The sequence below is a fragment of the Maniola jurtina genome, chromosome 15 (assembly GCF_905333055.1).
Source record: "Maniola jurtina chromosome 15, ilManJurt1.1, whole genome shotgun sequence".
Classification (NCBI taxonomy): Eukaryota; Metazoa; Arthropoda; class Insecta; order Lepidoptera; family Nymphalidae; genus Maniola; species Maniola jurtina.
In genome coordinates this window covers 11,199,814-11,221,732 of record NC_060043.1, presented here as the reverse complement: position 1 = coordinate 11,221,732, position 21,919 = coordinate 11,199,814, and the positions used below count along the sequence as shown (strand labels likewise).

The window sequence follows — 21,919 nt, the reverse complement described above, 5'->3', positions numbered from 1 at the left end:
TTTCTAGAAATACTGGTGCTAAAACGGTTGGTGCAATCTCTAAACTAAATTGACAGATACACAATTTATGCTATCCTTTTCATAATGTTCCCTACGAACAGGGATAGCGATATTATTTATGCCTGTCAAATTAGTTTAGAGTTTGGGTAGAATTAGCACTATTTTCTACAAAAGCTTCTATAATGTTGTTTTATTTAAAAATACATAATTTTATTATGTAACATAATGTGTTACGTGCAACATAGAATTTATATTCAGTCACCTATAATTGCACAGATTGACGTCCTATTTTTACGCATAGAAAATATACTCATAAATATTTTTAAATGCAAAGTAATATATATACTTACTATTTAAATTGTTATTATTAGGGGATAATTGCACACCGTCAAAGATAATTATTTTAATAAATCAGTTAAATTAGAATTGCTATTGCGTGGATTTTTGTTGTTTCATTTCGATGAGCTACCATTAGACTAAAAATGAGTAGCGCAATAACCCCCAGTTAGAAGTAGCACAAATATCACAATGCATCAAGCAGGGTAAATTGATACTTAAACGAAACAAGTTAAGGTCTATATTTAATTGACCATTACATTGGTTAAGAAACATCGATGATTAAAATTATGACTATAAGAAATATTCAGTACATTTTTAAGAAACAAAGAAGTTAAAAGAGCCAGAGAAAATAATTATAAAACTAAATTATCCAGTATTCCCGTTTCTTAAACAACACATTTGATATTGTTTTGATTTTGATTTAAATAGTCCAAGATCCAGCCGTCATTTTGTCTCTATGACAAAGACTGTATAAAAAACACAACAAAATGTCATATCTTCCACTTAACATTTTGGTAACTTAATTGTTACGATTCCATTAAATAGATAAAATATAATTAAATAGATAAAGTTCCATTAAATAGATAAAATATTAAAATTCCTTAAAATAGATAAGAACCTTGATTCTTTATGACATCGAAATTGTGAGTATGCGCAAAATCCATTTTTTTTTTTGTATTTTAGTCGCTTGTACTAGCGGGTGCAAACCTAGCTATTTCATTCCATTTATTTGCATAGATTGAGGAGTACAATAGATGTTATGCTTATGGGTACAGTAACTACAATCTGCCATGGAGTGGCATGCAAAATAACTTTGTTGCTGACTGTACATCTTTTACATAATTATAATATCATCGGATATATAGAATCAAGGCTCTGATCTCAAAGAGATGAGTCAAAATTGATTACATTTACAAAATAAAGGAACACAAGCTTACAAAAATACAAATTAAATATACATTGTGGTAGATTTGGTATACGCGCGCGCTGTACCGTGGCGCGACGGGCGACCACTGAGATCAAATTTACAAAAAGATTCCTGACATGGACCTAAATGTCCATATAGTAATGTAATATATTTCATAATAATTCATACCTTTCTTAGATATAAGGGCCAGACCACGTAAAACTTTTTGCATGAAATTTGGCCCTAAGGTATTCAAAGGAGCGCGGCATTTTATTTGAAACCTTATCAAGATATATGACGCGAATATTTACACACGTTCATTGATATCGCCCTCGAATAATAATTAACCGATAAAATTGACATAATCCGTAGGTCAACCGTGACCAAACTGATAAAAGAATTGATTAATTTTATCAACATCGTTCAAAAAATACAAGCACATTTTTAACAAATTAAGATCTAGGTACCAAAAGTAATTCGAAATAATGACTTATTTATCCTATATTATATGACATGCTCTCTAGCGCCCAATTGTCAAAAATATGACATTAATTAGTGCAGTTTGTGATAATCGCAATGAAAAAATGTCTGTCCGTCGTGTCTTTCAAGAAAACCTATAGGGTACTTCCCGTTGACCTAGAACCATGAAATTTGGCAGGTGGGTTTAAGGTCTTATAGCACAAGTAAGGGGAGGAATCTGAAAACCGTGAATTTGAGGTTACATCACAGAAAAAAAAACCTGTTTCAATTTTCAAAGTAAGATAACTATACCAAGTGGGGTATCATAGCAAAGGGCTCTACCATACATTCTAACACAGTTTTTTTTTTAGTTTTTGATTTATCGTACAAAATGTCGGAAAAAATATCCGAGTATGGAACCCTCTGTGCGCGAGTCTGACTCGCACTTGGCCGGTTTTTTTTGTCATTTAGCGATTCTCACGCCAACGACCGGTCATCTCTTAACAGAACTGACATGTTGACTTGCGATCGCCGTTGTTAACATGACAGTTTTATATGCTATGAAAAATGGCGACCAAGTATCTTAGGGGACTAATCTGGAAACTATGAGCATCACATTGCTATAGGTAATAGCAATTTAACAGCTAGAATAATGAAAAAACTGTTAGCCATTTGCAAGTGACTGCGATCATCACATGCCAAGCTGTCAAACTTCGGCACCCCTTAGAGTTGCTAAATGTCAAAACCTTAAAGAACGAGCCCGCGAATTGCAATTCAGGCTATCAAAGATTTGTGTTAGGTAGAAGTCGCCAGAGCATTGATATGTTTCAAAATGACGCAAGTAATGTCATGTTCAAAGCGTGCGTCACATTACTACCACTATCTCCTACACTACACGCCGTCATGGCACGGTACAGCGGGCGACAGAGATTGCTCGCTCGTTGCTCGGCAGCCTATCGCTGGATATCACAGAGCTGTTGGCAGGGGGGTACGTCGACTAGCTGTGCCCGCTCGACGGCGACGAGGCAGCCGCCTGACGTCATCAGGAGAGGGGCTGAAGAGTTGCCCACCCATACTTTCTTGACGTCGTCTGTGCTGTGCTGTGGCGGCATCATGTAACCGCCCCTGGAAGAAAGAAACAATTTATTTGTTATATTTGTCAGATGTGTAACTCGTTTTATAATCAGACTGTATTGAAGTTGAGCGCGAGAGAAGCGAGCGCAAATTTTCTTTAGCTTAACAAAATTAGTTACTATTCTAACATTATGTTGGGAAGGTCTAAAAGCACTGCTTGCGTCTGTTGAAATAGAGCATGGCTCGATTTTCATTATAACATACGATATCTGGTATATCTACGACTCCCTCAGTACCCTGTGCTTGTAGGGAGACAAAACTTCCCGTGGTGGTGGTGGCTCAGTTTCCTGTCATGTATGAGCGCGCCGCAGACGGGCACCGCTATCGTGGCCGCCTTGAACCACACCTCCCTGTTAGGAGTAGCTCACACAGGTGGTGCCTACCTCAGTTTCCTGTCGGCTTGCAGCAGCGCGTCGGCGCGCAGCAGCCTGACCGCAACAGCAACCAACAGGAACAGTATGAGCGCGCCGCAGACGGGCACCGCTATCGTGGCCGCCTTGAACCACACCTCCCCGTTGTATGACGCCCCGCGTTCACTTGCGACGCTGTTTTCTGTAAAAGAAGAATTATACCTATTAATAGATGTGTAATAGACCAGATGATCCAGCATTACGGTCGTAGCGCCTACATTACATACCCAAACGACTGATCCACTACTAAGCAAAATAATTCAGCCTGCCAACTTCTGCAAATCGGTGTAATCCTTCCCTCGTCTTACTCCTGTAACCCATAACTCCGTAGGATTGCTCTTTCTATAGACGTCTCCATCGAACGACTTATGAAGTGTCTATGCTGTGCTAATCATGATCAAAATCATCAGACATCAACCCATCGCCAGCTCACTACTCGGGTCTCCTCTCATATTGAGAAGGAGCCACAGTCTACCACGCTGACCACTTCAGCGTGGTAGACTGTGGCCAAATCGCATTGCATTGTGCGCATTGGCAGACTTCACACAACTTTGAGAATATTATGGAGAACAGATTTCCTCATATTTTCCTTTACCGTTAAAAACACACAACTCCGAAATGTTAGTCCCCTCCCCACCCCGAACAGGAGGCCTACCACTGCGTTATTTAGACTTTATAACTAAGCTGAACTCGGTCGAACAGAGATGTATCCCGCGGGATGTGGAAGAAATACGATATTTCCTATCCAACACAAAATAACCTTACGCGGACGAATTCCCGGTACTACAGTACTGAGTATCATATTATTGCATTGTCATACTATACCATCAGCTATTCGATATTATGCGTACGCGTTCCGGCTACCATCCCACACGATACAGGGCGATATCACGATATTCTGCGTATGCGCATTTTATTGTTTAAAAAGCCCTGGTCAAATACAACGCGTGCCGACAAAAGGTCGAAAACGCGCGACGGTATTGAGCAAACTGTCGTGAAAGACTGTACGACGTATATATAACGTCAAAAGTTCAAAGGTCGACAATTTGAACCCCCATTGCACTATTGTCGTACCTACTCCTTTTTTTCGCGAAGAAAATCCGTCATGGATACTACCGACTACGGGGGATCAGTGGTTGTAACTTGTGTCGGAATTGGAGCGGAAAGGGGAAAAAGTCATTTATTTAAATTGGATAGGTGCTATTGTATTTGTACACTTTCTGATTGTCAAACAATGATGTAGTGGTGATAATTTATTCCGTTAACCTAAAACTAAAGCTACGAGGGTTCCAATTTGTTAATATTTGTTTATCTAAACATTCCTAATATTTTAAGGTACATGTCATTTTACGAAGTATGATGGCAGCAGACACAGTTTAGAAATGTGGACTGTGGATGTTCTCATATATTATGTAATATTTTAGGTTAGTTCCTTGTATTACAACTTCTATGAGAGGCTGTGGTATCGCTGACGTCGCGCGGCGTGTGTGACCAGGACTTTTGTTAGCAGGGCGACTCTTTCTTCGAATAATTAGCTGGGTACATAAAACTTCTATTGCTTTTAATTAGTAAATGAAAGCTTCTTCTATCACACTAATATCACACTTCACACTAAATTATAAAGGCGAAAGTTTGTATGTATGTGTGTGTGTGTGTGTGTGTGTGTGTATGTTTGTTACTCCTTCACGCAAAAACCACTGGACGGATTTGGCTAACATTGGCTGAAATTCGGAATGGAGGTAGATAATATCCTGGATTAGAACATAGGATACTTTTATCCCGGAAAATCAAAGAGTTCCCACGGGATTTCGAAAGACCTAAATCCACGCGGACAAAGTCGCGGGCGTCAGCTAGTAAGAATATAATGCCACGAATTAAAGAAAGTGAAATATTTTCAAAAATCATTTTATTCTAAGCATTTCAAATTTTTGGGCGTTTTATTATAATACTTTGGTATTTTGTTTATTAACTTTATGCACACTTTATTAAAGATGTATGTACATACATATAATTGTAGTATGATGAAAACAAAATTATCTTTTTGGGTTTTTATGTTTTATCGGATTCAAAATAATTACAGTTCATTGCCTCATTTCTGTATATAGGTACCTATGGCATAAGCAAAATAATGAAATCATTATTAGATTGTCACTCTAGTTTTTGCCATAAGTTCTAGTTGCAGCTAGGTACCTACGACATATTCTATGATAAACTGTGTATATAATTTTATTATGATAATGCAAGCCACAGCTAGGAATATATAAACATAATGCATATTTATTGACAAGAATTAATCAATTCGTAAGGTATAAGTATAGTTGAAGTAATATCATGTAATATTCAAATGTTAAAGCATGACCAGGACCACACTAGCGACTGTCACTCAACTTAATACATAGTGTCATAATTTTAAATGCAATAATACATTTAGTACTCGTATAATCTAATACTAGGCGGCCTTTTAATTTTATTAGATTTAGAGCTGATTTCTCATCATTAAACTTTAACTTAGGAAGGACACGAGGAAAAAGACTTTATTCATCAGTTAAAGTTTATCTAGCTATTGAAAAATCAGCCCTTCGAAAAAAGTCTTAAGTCAACGTCAGTTCTTATTAGCTTAAAATCGACTTTTTGTAGAAGTTATTTTCAAAATGTCAAAAGATCTGAACCTTTTTCTTATTATAATATTTTTAAGGGGCTTTTATAGGTGTCCTATTTGCCAGCCCCAAAAGATCTGAACCTTGAGCATTACTTAAGTTATGTTTTACAAGTTTGTTATCTATCTATTGTATCGTATTGATACGGTGGAAATGGCCTTTAGATCTGTCTCTGTCGTAGGAATCCGACAAAACAAATAGTTCCTAAACAAAAAATCGTTAGTGTGACCTTATTCTTATTCCAAACAGCTACCAAGTACTTGCAGTATGTGCAGCTACTGAAGTACTGAGTCACTGTTTACATTAGATAAGCGGGCGTAGAATAATATCTTTGTTCGCGGAAACTGCTCTGTTTTATTGAATTCTCGTAAAATAGACTCTGCTATTTTATTATTATCGTTTCGAAGAACTGTATACAATTACCTCTTTCTCTCTTCATGCCTGGTTATGTAAACATTTATCAGTGTAGCTATTCTTTAGTACTTGGAGAAGATCTATACTAATCTGATAATTACAGGTAAAGTTTGTAAGTTTGGATGAATGAAGTAATCCCCTAAACTACTCATCCAAGTACGTATTTATTAAAGTGAACGCAGCGATCACGTTTTTAGAGTTTCGTAAGCCTGGATGGAAACACGGAATTCTTATGGGATCACTCGTATGTCTGCCAGTCTGTCTGTCTGCCTAACCATCTGTCAGAGTCAATTTGCTCCGAATCTAATGGATCAATTAGGTTGAAAATTGAAATCATATAGATATCAAACACATACGAATTTCGTAACGTATTACGTAACGTAAGTAAATAAATGAATTTTGATTATGGGTGTCTTTTATGATGGCAATGGGGCTTTTTGATAATGGGGGTGAGGAGCAGATAAGAAAAAAACTTTTGTTAATTGTACTGTGTGACATCAAGAAAATATTAAACAATATACCTGCTTACATGAAAATGGCCATTCAATTTATTTTTATCCCTCCATGGAAGCTTCAAAGAACTATGGCAGAATGTTTCACGAGAACGTTTTGATTTCTGGCAGTGGCGAGAGTGCGTTCTGGCTTTGAGATAAAGCTCCTGCCAGAATGCTTCATAGAACGTTCGGCCAGTGTTGTGCTGAGGCTTACCTAAGTCATTGGCAGTGAGATTCCTCGTCCTAGCCAGCGGGCTGTCTTCGTGGTTGCAGAGGTCCTTGAAGCAACACAGCAGTAGAGAGTAGTGTCGGGGAGGAGGACCGCCAGGCGAGGGCGTGTTCTGGCAGTGAGACAGAGCTTCTTCTTGCCTGAAAATGACAAATAATGTTGTATTATTTACGTGTTACAAAGACAGTGATCCCTGGCAACGTAGGAGGAACGGCCAAGACAGCAATATTAGATAAAATCCCCAGTGTGAGAATCTCATTCTCTTTATATTGGCTGGCATTTGAAATTTCTTAGCTACTAGCTGATTCGTCTCAGCTGCACTGAAGTGGAATTTTTGAAATCAGTAAGGAAGTGGATTTCGAAAAAAACATACATCTTCATTTTGCCCGAAACCTCAAGTATCAATTTTTATAAATATTACTTGAAAAAAAATAGCGGACTTTCATACTCATCCCCTATTTAAATCTCTTGAGAGTGGAATTTCTTAAATCTTTACTTAAATACCACCAAAAACCACCAATTACACCAATACCAATTTCGTTCCAAATTGGTTTCGTACCAATTTTCATAGAACTATTATCTACTTGAAAAATATATAATACTATTTAATTTATTGTTCGAGTTACTTCAATAAATGCATTGAATGAGTACTATTTATGAAATAAAATGGCGAATAGTATATTTTAGAATTAAGTTCTCATGTGAATGACTTTCTTGTCTTTATGAGAATAAAAATATCTTTAAACCTAAACCTAATTATACTTCAATGCATTGTATTGTATGTATTTATGTATAAATACGTAACTGCCAATAAAAAGCTATTTGTAAGATAAGCGAACTGCAATCGCTGTGATCGCCGTGGACTCGCAAGACTCTGGCATGAGGCGCCGCTTGCGCAAACCAACAAGATTGACATCAGCGATTATTCAAGTGTCTTCTTATTTATTGGGATTAATCTTACTATACTTTGTTACGAAATTAAAAAGTTCCTAATTAGTTTTTGCGAGTCATTGCGCAACGGATTTATAAAATTAAAATACTATAAATAGCAAAAATGTTGTCGAAAAAATACATATAGAGATTCCTGAGATAATTGGTGGTTCTTCTCGGTAGGAAATCCAAAATACTTTAAAAAAAAGATTCAAACTAAATACTTGCTAAAAGTTTATTTTACTAAAAAATCTTTCTATTTCTATTTCCTGCCTCTAATAGCCAAAAAAAAATTAACTAACATCAAAGAAAAATACTGTGAAATAAAATTGGACAAAAAAGCAAGAAGTTGTCATAGGTTATCTACTCAAAATACATGAAAGAATTACCTAACGTCTTTTTTATTTAAACGTATAAAATTTATTGAAAAAATTTACGTGATTTATTTGTATTACGTTTATTATTAGCTCATGTCCTTATAGCTGAAAGACGCATATTATAAGCCATGTAGTTATAAGCAGCGTTAAAGTTTTATTAGCGCTTTATGTTATCAAAACTATTTCTTCACTTGAAGAACAATTCACCACGCACAGGTTGGGAATTGGGATTTAGATTTTTCTAACATCCGTTTATTTGCTTGGAGAATTTAACAATCTAATTTATTGCATCAACTAGTGCGTTAACGTAAGATGTAAGGTTTTGCGAAAATACGTGGAATAACCATTTAAAGCACCGCCGTTTAAGTGGATGCGTTTAGAATATAAAGTGTCGTTGATTTTTGAGTCACCGTCTATTGCAATGCAATGTTCACACGAAGTCTTGTGTAACATATTGTAATTCTACGATATTTTTACTTATAGGGAAGTATTTAAGGATGTTTAAGCAGTTTAAGAACGTGATATATATTCTTATGCCCTTAATACACCACAGCTTTAAATGTATGGCTTAGGTACATATTTTGGATGTATGACTGACGTGTATACCTACTTATAAGCCATGTTAGACTAACCAAAACCAACCATGTTAGAGCAAAAATCTCCTAAAATATATTTTTTTACTAGCTAATGCTTACGTGGATTTAGGTTCTTAAAATCCCGTGAGAAGTCTTCTTTTCTGAGATAAAAAGTAGCTTATGTCACTCTCCAAATTTTCAATTAAGTATTACATCCATGCAAAAATTAGGTTAACCCGTTGCTCCGTTGCGATTTGCTACGAATGTTAGATACATTCGTCGCAAGTGAAGGACAAATAAAACCTACAGCTTAAACCACTTGGTGTGATTTTACTTAGGTGCATATAAGTTCTTTCAATGATATAAGTAATTCCCACATTTAAAGGATTTACAGAAATCCCGAGCGCAGCCAGGTCGGGTCAGCTAGTCTTCTTAATAAAATTTGTATTAAGTACAAGAAATCCCTCTCCATAATGGAAGTTGTCAACTTTATTAAGCCTTTCTATTAACACCACACATCTGCCTTATTAATGTAACAACAGTTAACCTTGCAACACCGAAGGCAGCTGGCACAATCTACAATTCAACTCATTTGAATATCCACGGCCTTTCTCGTGGGAAATCAACTGGAAACGGGCAGCGTCGGCCATTCCGAAAAATTTTATCCAACATTTTTCTAATACTGACCACAGACTCACTGACTTGGTTGGCGCCAAAATATCGATCATAATAACATATCTATACTACCTACGCGATAGGTCGAGATGGCAATCAGGATCTTCTTTTCCATAATCTTTTCAATCAATTTGTTTATTATACTTGCATAGTTAAGTGTTTTTAATAAAATTAAATTTTGTTACTAAAATTCATAATTTCGCAATCACCCCGTATTTGATCGGCTAACCTTTTCTAAAAACAGTGCCATTATAAAATTCATTGATTTCAAAGTAAATTAACTAACTTATTAAATTTATTTAATTTTATTATTTATTTATTTATTAAATTTAATAACTTATAAAGTTTTTCATCATCCGATTATCCGATACTAGAAAATCCAATAATTACCAAATGAAGTATATTTATGCAAAACAGCAAAACTAACCAATTTAGGTATTCCTATATTATCAGGTCGTGGTCGGTCGGTTGGATCCAAGCAAATTGGTTCGTCTATAAACAGCTTAGTAAGTTAGCTATTCGGGTATTAAATTGCTGTCGTTCGACTGTGGAATGTAGATAAAACATTAGTTAAGATTTTTCGATGTCGGAGCCTCTGTAGGTCCGTGGTCGGATGCTTTGCTAATATGTCTGTAATTTTTTTTATTGATCAAACTGTTTAGTTCCCACTGATGTCTACATGTTCCTTGAAATTGGTATAATAGGAATACAGAAATCTTAAAATAAATAACTTTGCTTTTCAATATAACTTTGACCATATTCATTGATGTACTTAAATTTACAATCCTAGGTTTAAGGAATAAATTGCATTTTAATTTATTCCTTAAACCTAAGACTCAAACCATACTAATGTATAGAAAACATTGTGAAACTGGAAAACAAATGATTTTATAGATTAAAAAAATATGATTAAAAAAACAATTATTATAATAAGTACGCATGAATATGTATGTACTACAAAGGCCCAAAGTAATTACTGAATACTTTGAGTTATATTATATAAATAAGTACACATGAAATAAATTATTGTAATCCCCCCTCAAACGTTACAAACTAGTTTTGTGAATGCAACGAGTCTTAAGGGATAATATTATTTTACACACAATTATAATACCTATAGACCCACACAATCATAAACGAATATATTTTAAAGGTCTACAGTCTACACAATAAAATAATAATGCCTATAGTTCACACACAAAATAAAAAAACTTTTATAGGCCCCAATAATGAAGAATCAAGCTTAATTAAAGGCGTGCAAAATTGAATGCAGGCAGCTGGTGCCTGGTCATTATGTATGGAAACATACTCATACGATATGACGCGACCGCGATTTACGAAAAGCGACAAAATTAAAATCAGGTAACTAGGTACTTACTGAATAAATAGCATCATACCGAGATACAGTAATTATTAGTATTTTCTTCTCTGACGTCAAATTGTTTCGATGCTCGAAATCTATTGTCGAAGTGGAAAACTTGTACTAACGGAGTTTCTTTATAAAGAACCTCTATTAGTACAAGTTCGCAACGTTGTCGTTGATAGATTAGGGTTCGTAACGATATAACGTCAGCTCGAAACAATAGTATATCTTACTATATCTCGTTTTACTGTCGTTTATTCAGTAAGTAGTTACGCGACTTTAATTTAAAAGTTTTTTGCAAATAGAATAAGTACAATGAGTGGTGTGGTGGAGTTACAGCTGGTACAGAAAATAAAACATAAGCTCCGATAAGATAATAAACATGTAAAATATATCTATAAATATAGTTTAATGAGCAAAAAGTTCCAATTAAACACGACTTGTATGAACATGTATCAACCGGTAACCGCGAGTGGGAATTTAAAATAAATAGGTAATTATTTCAGAAAATGATAAGCGTGTTAATTTTAATTAACTGTTAATACTACTTATGTTAAAATCTACAAGTAGGTACATATTATTATTATTACCATGGGGCATGGACTATCTATATAGGCCGTGGAGTCTTAGTGCAAAAAAAAATACTAGCCTCATCCTGTCACAGACCAGCTGCCTCGTTCCTTGCGCAAAGTATCAGCCTGGCTGTCCAGCGCGGATATACCAACAGCTAGTATTTTTGGCATCATTCCACGCGGGCATGATGTACATTAATTAGATGAGGCTAGCTTTAAGTTCTATTGTAATATTTTTAATGAAAAAAGTTTTTAAATCTCAAAGAGTTTTTTCCTTTCGGAACATGTCACTCAATATTCTATAAGTACATATCCGTCATATATTTTTAACCCTTAGCCATGCGTAATTAAATATATAATTAATGTCCAGAGAATTCTTGTAGCGAGTCAAATCCACACTCTTTTATCATTTATGTCCATAATTGTAAATGGCGGTGAAGCGTAGGATCTTTGTCCTCATTCGTTGAGATAAGGATGACGGTAGAAGCTCGGGGTGGTGTCGGAGGTCGGGATCCCTGATAGCGGCACGGCTGCGCGGGCGCCGACCTTTTCAATATACAGACACTGATATTATAATCGCTAGAGGCCTGTATGTCTGTCGCTATTTCACGGCTAGATTGGCTTGCCGATGTTGATGAAAATCTAGAAATACTTGTAGATTGTAGGGTAAATTGACTGATATACCTATATTTGACTCGGGAATTTTAGGAAAAGTTATAGGTGGTACTCGAACAGAGTCATTTAAAAAGAATTTACTATGAAGTTAGGTTTAATGTGAACCTAATACCAGATAGATAGAAGTGAGGTCGCGGCACGGTTAAACAAGCAAACTATCCTTTATTTACCTTGACATAATGGCGGCGCGCTTTGCACAGTTTCAGTAGGTGTCCCAATTTCAATCGTAATATGTAAATGTACACAACGCTGAGATTTTAAGTTGTCATCAAAAGGACTCGGCTCAACTCCGCCTGTATACGCTGGCCCTAATGGACGGCTTACTAAACTCGGACATGACTTGGAAATTCAAACGGCGAAACTGATTATACGGGTAACCTAAACAATAGGGAAGATTTAATACTAATGTTTTAGTTAGAAAACATCTTCAACTGATTTACCCCAAACAGCCACCCACCTATGACCTAACCAACGGCTAGTAGAATTAGTCCTAGTATAAATTGGTTTTAAAAATATTATTTTACTTTTGATCTTCTTTTAATTTGACTCTTGTCAACAATCTAGGAGATTCTGGGTATAACTTGCTCTCCTAGGAATGACTAGGCAAATGTAGCAGCGGCGGTGTTTCAGCTTATTTCTGTAATATAAAGACAATAACCTACCACCGAATAAAACTAATTACCGATAAAACCGTACAATTTCAATTTGATTAAGATTAAAATCTTAACGAAGCAGACTCGCCGATCGTTAGCGAAGATAATGAACGACAGGAGATTGCCAAAAACGAGCAAAAATAATTTAAAGCAAATAAAACCTGGCATGCGTCCGTAGACGGAACCTGTTCTCTGAACCCAGCCGATGATCTGAATAAGATAATAAACTGCACAGTACCCATACTATGAGTTTTATATTAGTTTCTCTAAACGAAATTCGATCTCGAGTTCCGCCATACATCTACAGCAAGAACTTTGTGAAATAAAAATTAGAGCTTAAACAAGGAGCTTGCGGTATTAGGTCAGGTAAATTTTATAATAGTATTTATTTATTTATTTTTATTTTTCATGTATAAAAGGGACCTATATACTACAAAATTTTATTGTAGAATATTTGATAGTAATTAATTTGCCTGCATGATGCAAAAAAAAATAAACCTGAGTAAATTCTACTGTTAGGATTTAAATTCGTTAGATAGACAAATATGATGTTCGATTTGATGCTTTCGAACAAAGCATCAAATCGAACATAAACAGCCATTACTCCAACTTTCATCATAGCTAATCTAAGAACCTTAATTAAAAGACCACAGGGCAAAAGCGAATACGTTAAAAATATTATTGAAACAAAAGAAAACCACCAAAGTTAACGAAACGTGCAAACTGTGCTAGGAGTCCAGGTAAAGGCCGATATTGAAACACAGCCGGCCCGCAATCAAGGAGTAAACATTAAATATGAAAATTAATGAACTTCATCGTAAGGTCTCGGGGCCTGTTATTTGATATAGGTATAATTTATTTGATATACGTATAATTTATGATGGAATATGAGGAATTTATTAGAAATCGACTATAATCTCTAATGGAAGCCATAAATATCTATCTGCTTGTAATAATTGTTAAAGCTGTCAACGATGATGAAAGAGCTATAAAGGCATGAATAGACAAAAAGCGAGAAAGCAGCGATGTGCGATGGCAACTGCACGGCAGTACGTCATACTGGAAGCGCGCGTATGCGTGGACGAATACAAGAAACGTTATGTAGCTCATCGATTACACGCAACTGCAGAACCGCGACTACTACCCGCGCTTTGCAATGTGATTGCCTTTGAGTACACATATTTTAATTTTTATACCTACTAATTTTTAAGGGTCTTAGGATCTCTGATATTAAATTGAGATTCCGTGAGACTAGAAGATCAGAGACAATACCATTATTTAATCACAATCTAACTAAAAACTTCTGAAAAGTTATAACTGAAAACTTTGTTACCACAAATTTTTAACTGATTCAAACTGAAAACAGGTTTTAACTGTAACATAATAAAAGAAAAAACGGACTGTCGATATCATGATCAACATAGGTACAACTCAAATCAATAGGTCTACAGACTAGAGATTATATATCTCTAGCTGAGCTGTCTTAGATGGCTCTGAGAGCGAGGTGCTCTCAGAGCCATCTAAGACAGCCGTTTAAGAAATTCCATCCAAGCAAAACTAGGCCGGGTTAGGTAGTCATTGTTAAAACCATCATTATCATCTTAACCATTGATTTTAGAAGAGAGCCACCCCCTTAAACACGGCTACCGTGGTGCAATCTGGCCAAATTCGGATTGGCAGACTTCATTTAATTAATTAAGAACATTATGATATAGAATTCTTTAAAACTATATTAATTTATAGTTTTCCCTGTATTTTATAACTTTTAGAAGCCTCGTTGGACATGTCTTCTGTGCGCATTATGTGTGTCTAGACCTTAAAGTAATTTCGAAATGACCAAAGACAAATTGATTGAAGATACGAGTACCACAGGCGCAACATGTAGCGAGACGCAGTCTTCGAGCATGATAAGCGGAATTGATCGATGACAATGCATATCTATGGTAGGTAGACATGCGTCGCCCAACAAAAGAATAATTAATTCTTAGATGAAAGTTAACAAGAAACACAGGAAACCGCACGCGGTATCGAACACGAATCTTGATTGTGACGGTGTTAATATGATACACAATAACTTTCTGAGAAAACAGAAAAAAGTTATTAGTAGCGTTGGACTGTTCATAACATAAGAGTTAGATTGAATTCCAGGATCGGATGTTAAAAATTTGAATAGCTGTAGTATTTTAAAATATCCGTCACACATAATAAAATAATTTGTTTAATAATAATCCCTACCAACTATAATGTTACAAATGCGAAAAGGTGTATTGTTTTTGACGAAAAGTGATGTTTGCATCTTGGAGACGGGCATAGGTTAGGACTGACAGACTCCAAAGTCAACAGCTTCTAAAATCGAAAGCTAAGATTTTTTGAGTCACTGATTCAGCAAATAAAAATTAAATAACTTCACATAATTGCAATGATGTGAAGCTATCTATTGTGGCTATAATTTTTATTGACACACACATCAAATCTTATCACAAGAAACCTGCATATCTAAGGAGAAAGTTTGAGAGATACTAGTTGAACAATGGACATCATACACATGGTAGACTTTGAGTTCACCTGGAAGTTTATATATGCCTTTCTCAATAAGAGAAGACACTTAAAATTTTCCCAGTGGTGGGAGCAAAATTAGTGAGGTATTTCCTAAAACATTAGGGCGGAACAGTCTGAATTGATTTTAATCTGGAATTTACCTGCTTGGATTTGTAATTAGCAACAATAAAATTTTACAACTTGTCGGATTAAATGGTAAAGATCGTGATGTTTTGCATATTTGTAACCTTTTTTGTTTGAAACGTACCTATAACCTTTTTTACTCGTTTGAACTTTGCTTAGATTGGTATTTTGTTTGTTTACTAAATTACTTTTGTACAAAAAATACTTATGAGTTATGACTTTAATCTTCAAACATGAACTTTTTATAAACAAGCTGTTTCCGCGATTAGATTAGCATGGAGTTTCATATCTTCCTATTCCAAAAACTACTCAAATTCCCGTGAATCCTGGATGACTTGCGTCTGCGACCAACACTATGACTACGACTATGCTATTATTATGTTAGCAGTTTGTGATCTTCCTCCAACTTTTTTAATCTCAAATTCTTTAGGTCACCCTATTTTTTCAGTTCGTAAAATCGTACTTTTGACTTTAATTTGACACATATAGTTAAAATGGCGCGTGAGAAGTCATTTTTTACGCATTATATATTCCTTGATGGAAAGTCAAAGTGGAAAGTTATTTTGAGGGTTTTTACTTACTTTTCAGCTAAATGATGCAAGCAGCCGTGCCTCGCGTGGTGTCTTCTGGGAGGAACTTCACTGTAACAACCGCCTCCTTTCTTCGACCGGCACATATACCCTGTACTGACGCACTGCGCTGTGTTGCAGTAGCATCTCACTCCTTCTGCATCACCCTCGGGGTTGGGATCTGGAAGAGATGAGACATCTTTATTAGTTTAAAGTTTACGAAGGTTATATTAGGCTTATACATCTAGAATAGGAAGACATTGGTTACGGTCTACTGATTGATTGGTGTCCTATCGATTACGATAAAATATATCTGAAGATTTCGGTAGCTTAACTCCAAAAACTTTTAGAGTTACTGAATTTGAAGTTATTCATAAAGGCCGAAAAAAAAACGGTCAGTCTTAAAGCGCTTATTAAACAATCTTTAGCCAGGATCACAGTTTAACTAGGAGAGTGTTGATGAATTTGCAACCACAAAGCGTAAATCAAGGAAACGAACTCAAACTAATATTTAATGCAACCGTAAAATTAAATGTCGCGCATAAAACGTATTTATAGACCCATTGAATGCAGGAAACTGTTATTACCAATGCAAAGGGAAATGCGAATGTTAGTGAATCCAATCACACGGTGTCGACGCCGAGGCGCCCGGTGATCGTAAAGTTTGATAGTTTTATACACAACACCTTCAGTTCCTGGTGACTGATTTAAGTGCATACGATCTGAATGAATCAGCAGTGACCATTTAAGGACATGCTATTAAAACAGAGAAGGAAAAACATAAAGTTTTGATAGTCAAGGTAATCCGTCCTACTCATTCAAAAATTATAGCCGGAACGGAGGTCCTAACCAGAAAAGGGGTTAGAAAAACTATAATTACAAATAACTTTTACCTATTATTGGACTAAGATGTAATGGTTTGTCGCATGTTGGTTCCAAATTACCCCATTTCCAAATGGTTTCTATATTACAATGAATATAAAGAAGACGACAAGTGACAGACTGAGTAGATTAAATACGATTACGCTAGGTTTTTAAAATTTACCACCGCTTTTGAGTTTAATTTCATTAAGTATTTAGTTTATCAAGATAAAAGACAACACATTCTTTTCATAACACTCAACATTTAAAAGTCATCCAAGCAAGTTATTATAACGAAAATAATAACGCATTGTTTTCCGACATCAAAAAAGCCTTCATCCAACTCCCGGAGTGGACAAACCGGTAAAAAAATAATAAACAGATGGCATGGTCCGGCGAGTATTTGTGTATGAATAATGCGCACGTCATGCACAGAGGGCCCTTACATAAATATCCTACGAGCGGGCAGCCTCCGACCGCATTCAATGTAAATGCTTCGACTCCAGACGATGAAACAAAAAGAAATTAATTTCAGAGGGACCGCTTTATTTGCTCTTGGGCCGGAGTTAAGAAAACGCAATCAGACCCCCCCTGATCTCTAGCCCGGACGGATTTTGGAATTCTTTCCCTGCACGAAATCGGCCTCATCATGCCTAATTTTTGGATGATTTGTAAAACAGATTCGATTGGCCGATTAAAATTCAACAGTTCTGAGACATGCCCAAAGCAGTCCAATCTTTGTTTAAAACGTTCTATATAACAGTAAAAAATATATTAAAAAAACATTATAATTAATAATAGTAGACGACAAAAATTCGCTTAAGGCATTTTATTTTGTGTTGATATTAAAAAATACATAGAAAAAAATCTTTTTAAAGGTCAAGCACAAAAATCATACTTGTGAAATTAATTTTAAGCATCTTAAGAGTTAAAAAATTATAAACACGATACCAAATGGCTAAAAAGTAAAAGTAATCAAACATTAATTAATGTTTTTGAGACAGTTTATTAAAATAAACCCGTTCAACGTTCAAGAACCCCGTTTACGAAAATCCAGAACAAAAAAGATACACTTCAAAGTCCAAGATTCAGTAAAGTATTTTGAAATTGTAATCGCGCCCCATTCTGTTTGAGATGAAGTCTTCGAGCGGCAGGAGTTCGGACTAATGATAAATAAATTATTAGCAACGCTAAAAACATGATTGATATGCGAAAAAATTAAGGATGAGAAAGTACGTTTACGTGCAGAATATTAATGACTTCAATCCAATTCACAATAAATCTAAGTAGAGATTTTTTGCAATGCTAGTTTTATCAGAAAACTTTGAAGCAATCAATGCACAATTCGCAATCTTTACAATCGATTGATAAATGAAAGATAAGGAAGTACGTTAACATTTAGAATGTTAATCACTGATCACAATAAATCCAAGTACAGAATATTTCGCAATGAAATACTTCAGATCTAATTGCCAACACGAGTTGCAATCCTAAAGATTAGCATATAACTGTAACTGACTACTATTGGCTAAATCACATAAATTTAGCAAAAATTCCGTAAATTAAATCAATCCAATACCAATAATCGCAAATAATCACAACTTATACAGTAAACAAGTTATACAACGTATAGTATTACTAGATTACGAATGTATTTGGTTTATGACTATAATAACGAAGAATATTCTCAAATAAAAAGTTAATAGTTATGTATACAAAATCGTGATCCGTTTCTAATGAAAGTTTAAAGAAATCCATAAATATTTACTCATTAGCAGCACAATTAGCTTTATCGAACCATCGTACATTAGATGGACGTCATTAGATCGGCTTTACAATCAATTTGGAGGCAAAAAGGAATACAAAAGGAGCACCAAAGGATAAGGTAAATAAAAAACAAATAAACAGAAAAGAAAAGGTCCCGGCATGTTATTTGGAATTGATAAATGGCCCTCCGGAGGCGAGCGGGAGCGAGACGAAGCGAGGCTAGTGAAGGATAGAAACACTATAATGAGTCGGTGAAGGGATGCATAAGTATGGGATAAAAGTTAAAACAGTATAGTGGAGTGCTTCTTATCTTCTCTGGGCTTTTAAGCGTATAGACAGGCCAACTTGTAAGCCCGCCAAAGGCCAACTTAGGTTTGTCAACTTACCTAATAATTTTAATAGCTAGTCCTTTGAATCATGCAAAATATACTGAATCAATTTAGATAATAGAAGATATTACTTTGGCAGTTCGAAAATTAACTTGCCATTGCAAAAATTATCAAGTCTTATACATATACTACTCTAAGTTCGATGAAAATCGATAAAGTTAACCCAAGTTACAATTTAACTTGAAAACGCAGGCCAAAGCTAAAAGCTGGATTTTTTTTTTATACCTACCTAATGCCTCCTGCCTTTGGATTCGCTAAGTTGTAGTGGGTTGATTTTTATGAAGGTTGGAAGTGAATTGACCAATGTCAATTTCGATAAATATCCAAATTATTGCACTTTTTCTATTCGATGGTTGGGTGTTAAAATTAATGTTTATTGCTGGATGACAAGTTCGCATGTCTGTAGAGGCTTAATGTAATTATCGTCTCAGCGTTTCAGATTTAGATTTTGTTGGTTAGATTTATTATTCACATGGCTGTTTACGAAAATGTTTGCTTTAAATCTTTTTACATTAGGCGGCGCCGGCGCACCTTCACGGCGCATTTGCGGAGGTTGTGCGGCTTCACGGTTTTCACGTTTAGTTTGCTCGATCTTTTTAGTTTTTTTTAATGCATTTAGTGAAATCATTAACGGGAAACACGTGGCATCGCTCCATGTCAAATTCCTTTTCATTATCAACAGTAATTTTATAAATACGATGATGGGTCCTGTCTGTTTGTTTGATATCTTTTTACATTTAAGCCACTAATGCTATCTATTATTTGCCGATTAATATTGAATGAGCTTACACATTTTGAAGGATGTAAAATATTTCAGTAATATGGGTAAACAGAAATATACTCTTATTGTACTTATTCTAAAATAGAATGAGTATTTAACAAATTTTTATCACTAACCATTAGTCATAGCTCCATTTATAATAACGTTTCTAGCTGGTCATTATTATCTTTTAGAAAACCGCACACAGTAAATACTGATAACATTGCTGCTATGCAAATAAAACCAGTAACATTAACATTATTATCAATTTGTAATATAAATGAACTCTCCTTATTATTTACTTACCATAGAAACTTTTAAATTAAACAGCTTTTTTGTCCATAATTGTTATACCCTTTTTCATAACAGTATAGCTATATGATCACCCTGCAATATCACGATTTTTAAAATCTTTATTATTTATTAATAGTGAGTTTTATAACATACTATTATAACTATTACTTTATTGCTACGGGATCTCATTTGGTGGGATTGCAGACAAGGGCTAACTTGTATCTAAATAAATAAAAAATCGGGTAACAGTAATAAATATTACTAAAGAATAAAGTAAATATTTGATAAATCCTTTGCATCTAAATGATTTGAAACTAATATATGAAAGTGAAGCTATAAAGCTGTTTGGAAACATTCAAATTGTAATATAAACAGTTCCTTTAAAGGCGCTTCCGAATAAAGGAGTTTCTGAAGACGTGTTTATTACAGACGAAAAAACCCGATCGGATCTTGAAGCCGGTATTCTTCAATCGCGATTGAAATGTTCGCATGCAGGCCCCGGCCACCGTGCGCCCGTCCAATGAGATCACAAGAAAATGATAAATGCTGTACTGGATTTAAAGGTTTAAGTTCCTTCACTCCTTTTTCAACGTCTCTTCAATTTCATTAAATACGAGTTGGGTAACTTGAACTTGCTCAAATCAATGATTAAAATCACATTTGTTTTTAGCGATTGGTTTTAATAAAAACAAGTAAGAATGATAAATACAGTAGTGGGTATAAAGTTTTGATCCGCCTCTTAATCTATTAAACGCATAATCTAAGAACATTGCAAGAGCATTATTTTATAGCTTTTATGGTCGCAGACGTTTCCGCGTCCGACAGACACAGATTTTAGTTTCTAGAATATGTCTGCAAAATTTCATGGACTTTGGTGAAATTGGAACTACGATTGTATGAAACGAGTGACGGAGAGAGCCCTGTTAACTACATTCGGATCGTTCAAAAATATTTTTATTGCAGTAAGATTGTGGTAACTACGAGTCTCAAATATCTGTTTTATTGATTTATATCTGTTATTGAATCTGTTTTATAATCTATACAGAATCAAAGTTATAATGAAATCGTTTTTTAAAATGTTATTATAGGATCTGTTCCAGAATTTTCTCATCGTCAATCCAGAAATCTCGAATAAAACACACACATTGAATCAAGAATTTCTTTCATATATGAATTCTGTAGGTCGATTACGGAAAAGCTGCATCAATCATCACTACAATTTCAACTGTTGTGCTTGGCTGAATTTATGGTATTCTTACCGCAACAATGCATTGTAGCCAATATGTATGGCATATTATTGTAAATTGGACAGTTGAAAAGAGCAACCGCCGAGTTTCTTGCTGGTTCTTCTCGGTAGGAACTGCATTCCAAACCAGTGGTAAATTATTTTGACGATTCAAAAGCACTTGTAAAAGTCTATTTGAATAAAAATCTATTCTATTCTATTTTAATAGTGGGTGAGTGTTGGCCAATTAGAGGTGACTGCGATCGACACATTGTAGCTGTCAAACTACCGCGGTAGGGTCCCTTTTAGAAATGATATTCCTTTTGACAACCCTGTTGTGATTTTGCGGGATACCCACAATAAATCCAGGATCTTGCACTGTTACAATTTCTCGAACAGTTCGCTCATCTGTGATGGGAGATTCAATTAAGATACAGAGATACCGCTCCACTTGGCACAGAAATGGTTTGCTATTTCTGTTAAAGCGTGCATGTTCAAGTTTTAACTTA

At 35.2% G+C, this 21,919-nt stretch overlaps 1 protein-coding gene across 1 annotated transcript in view; it reads right to left on the bottom strand.

Moving 5' to 3' along the window:
• Positions 1-1,566: 1,566 nt before the first annotated feature.
• The window catches only part of LOC123872723 (BMP and activin membrane-bound inhibitor homolog), a 101,578-nt gene continuing 81,225 nt past the window's right edge, over positions 1,567-21,919 (bottom strand). The window contains exons 2-5 of the mRNA XM_045917178.1: positions 16,127-16,295; positions 7,029-7,183; positions 3,223-3,391; positions 1,567-2,830 (exon numbers count right to left, since the gene is read on the bottom strand). Of these exons, the coding sequence (XP_045773134.1) occupies positions 2,659-2,830; positions 3,223-3,391; positions 7,029-7,183; positions 16,127-16,295 (665 nt within the window). The 3' untranslated portion in view covers positions 1,567-2,658. The remainder of the gene's footprint in view (positions 2,831-3,222; positions 3,392-7,028; positions 7,184-16,126; positions 16,296-21,919) is intronic.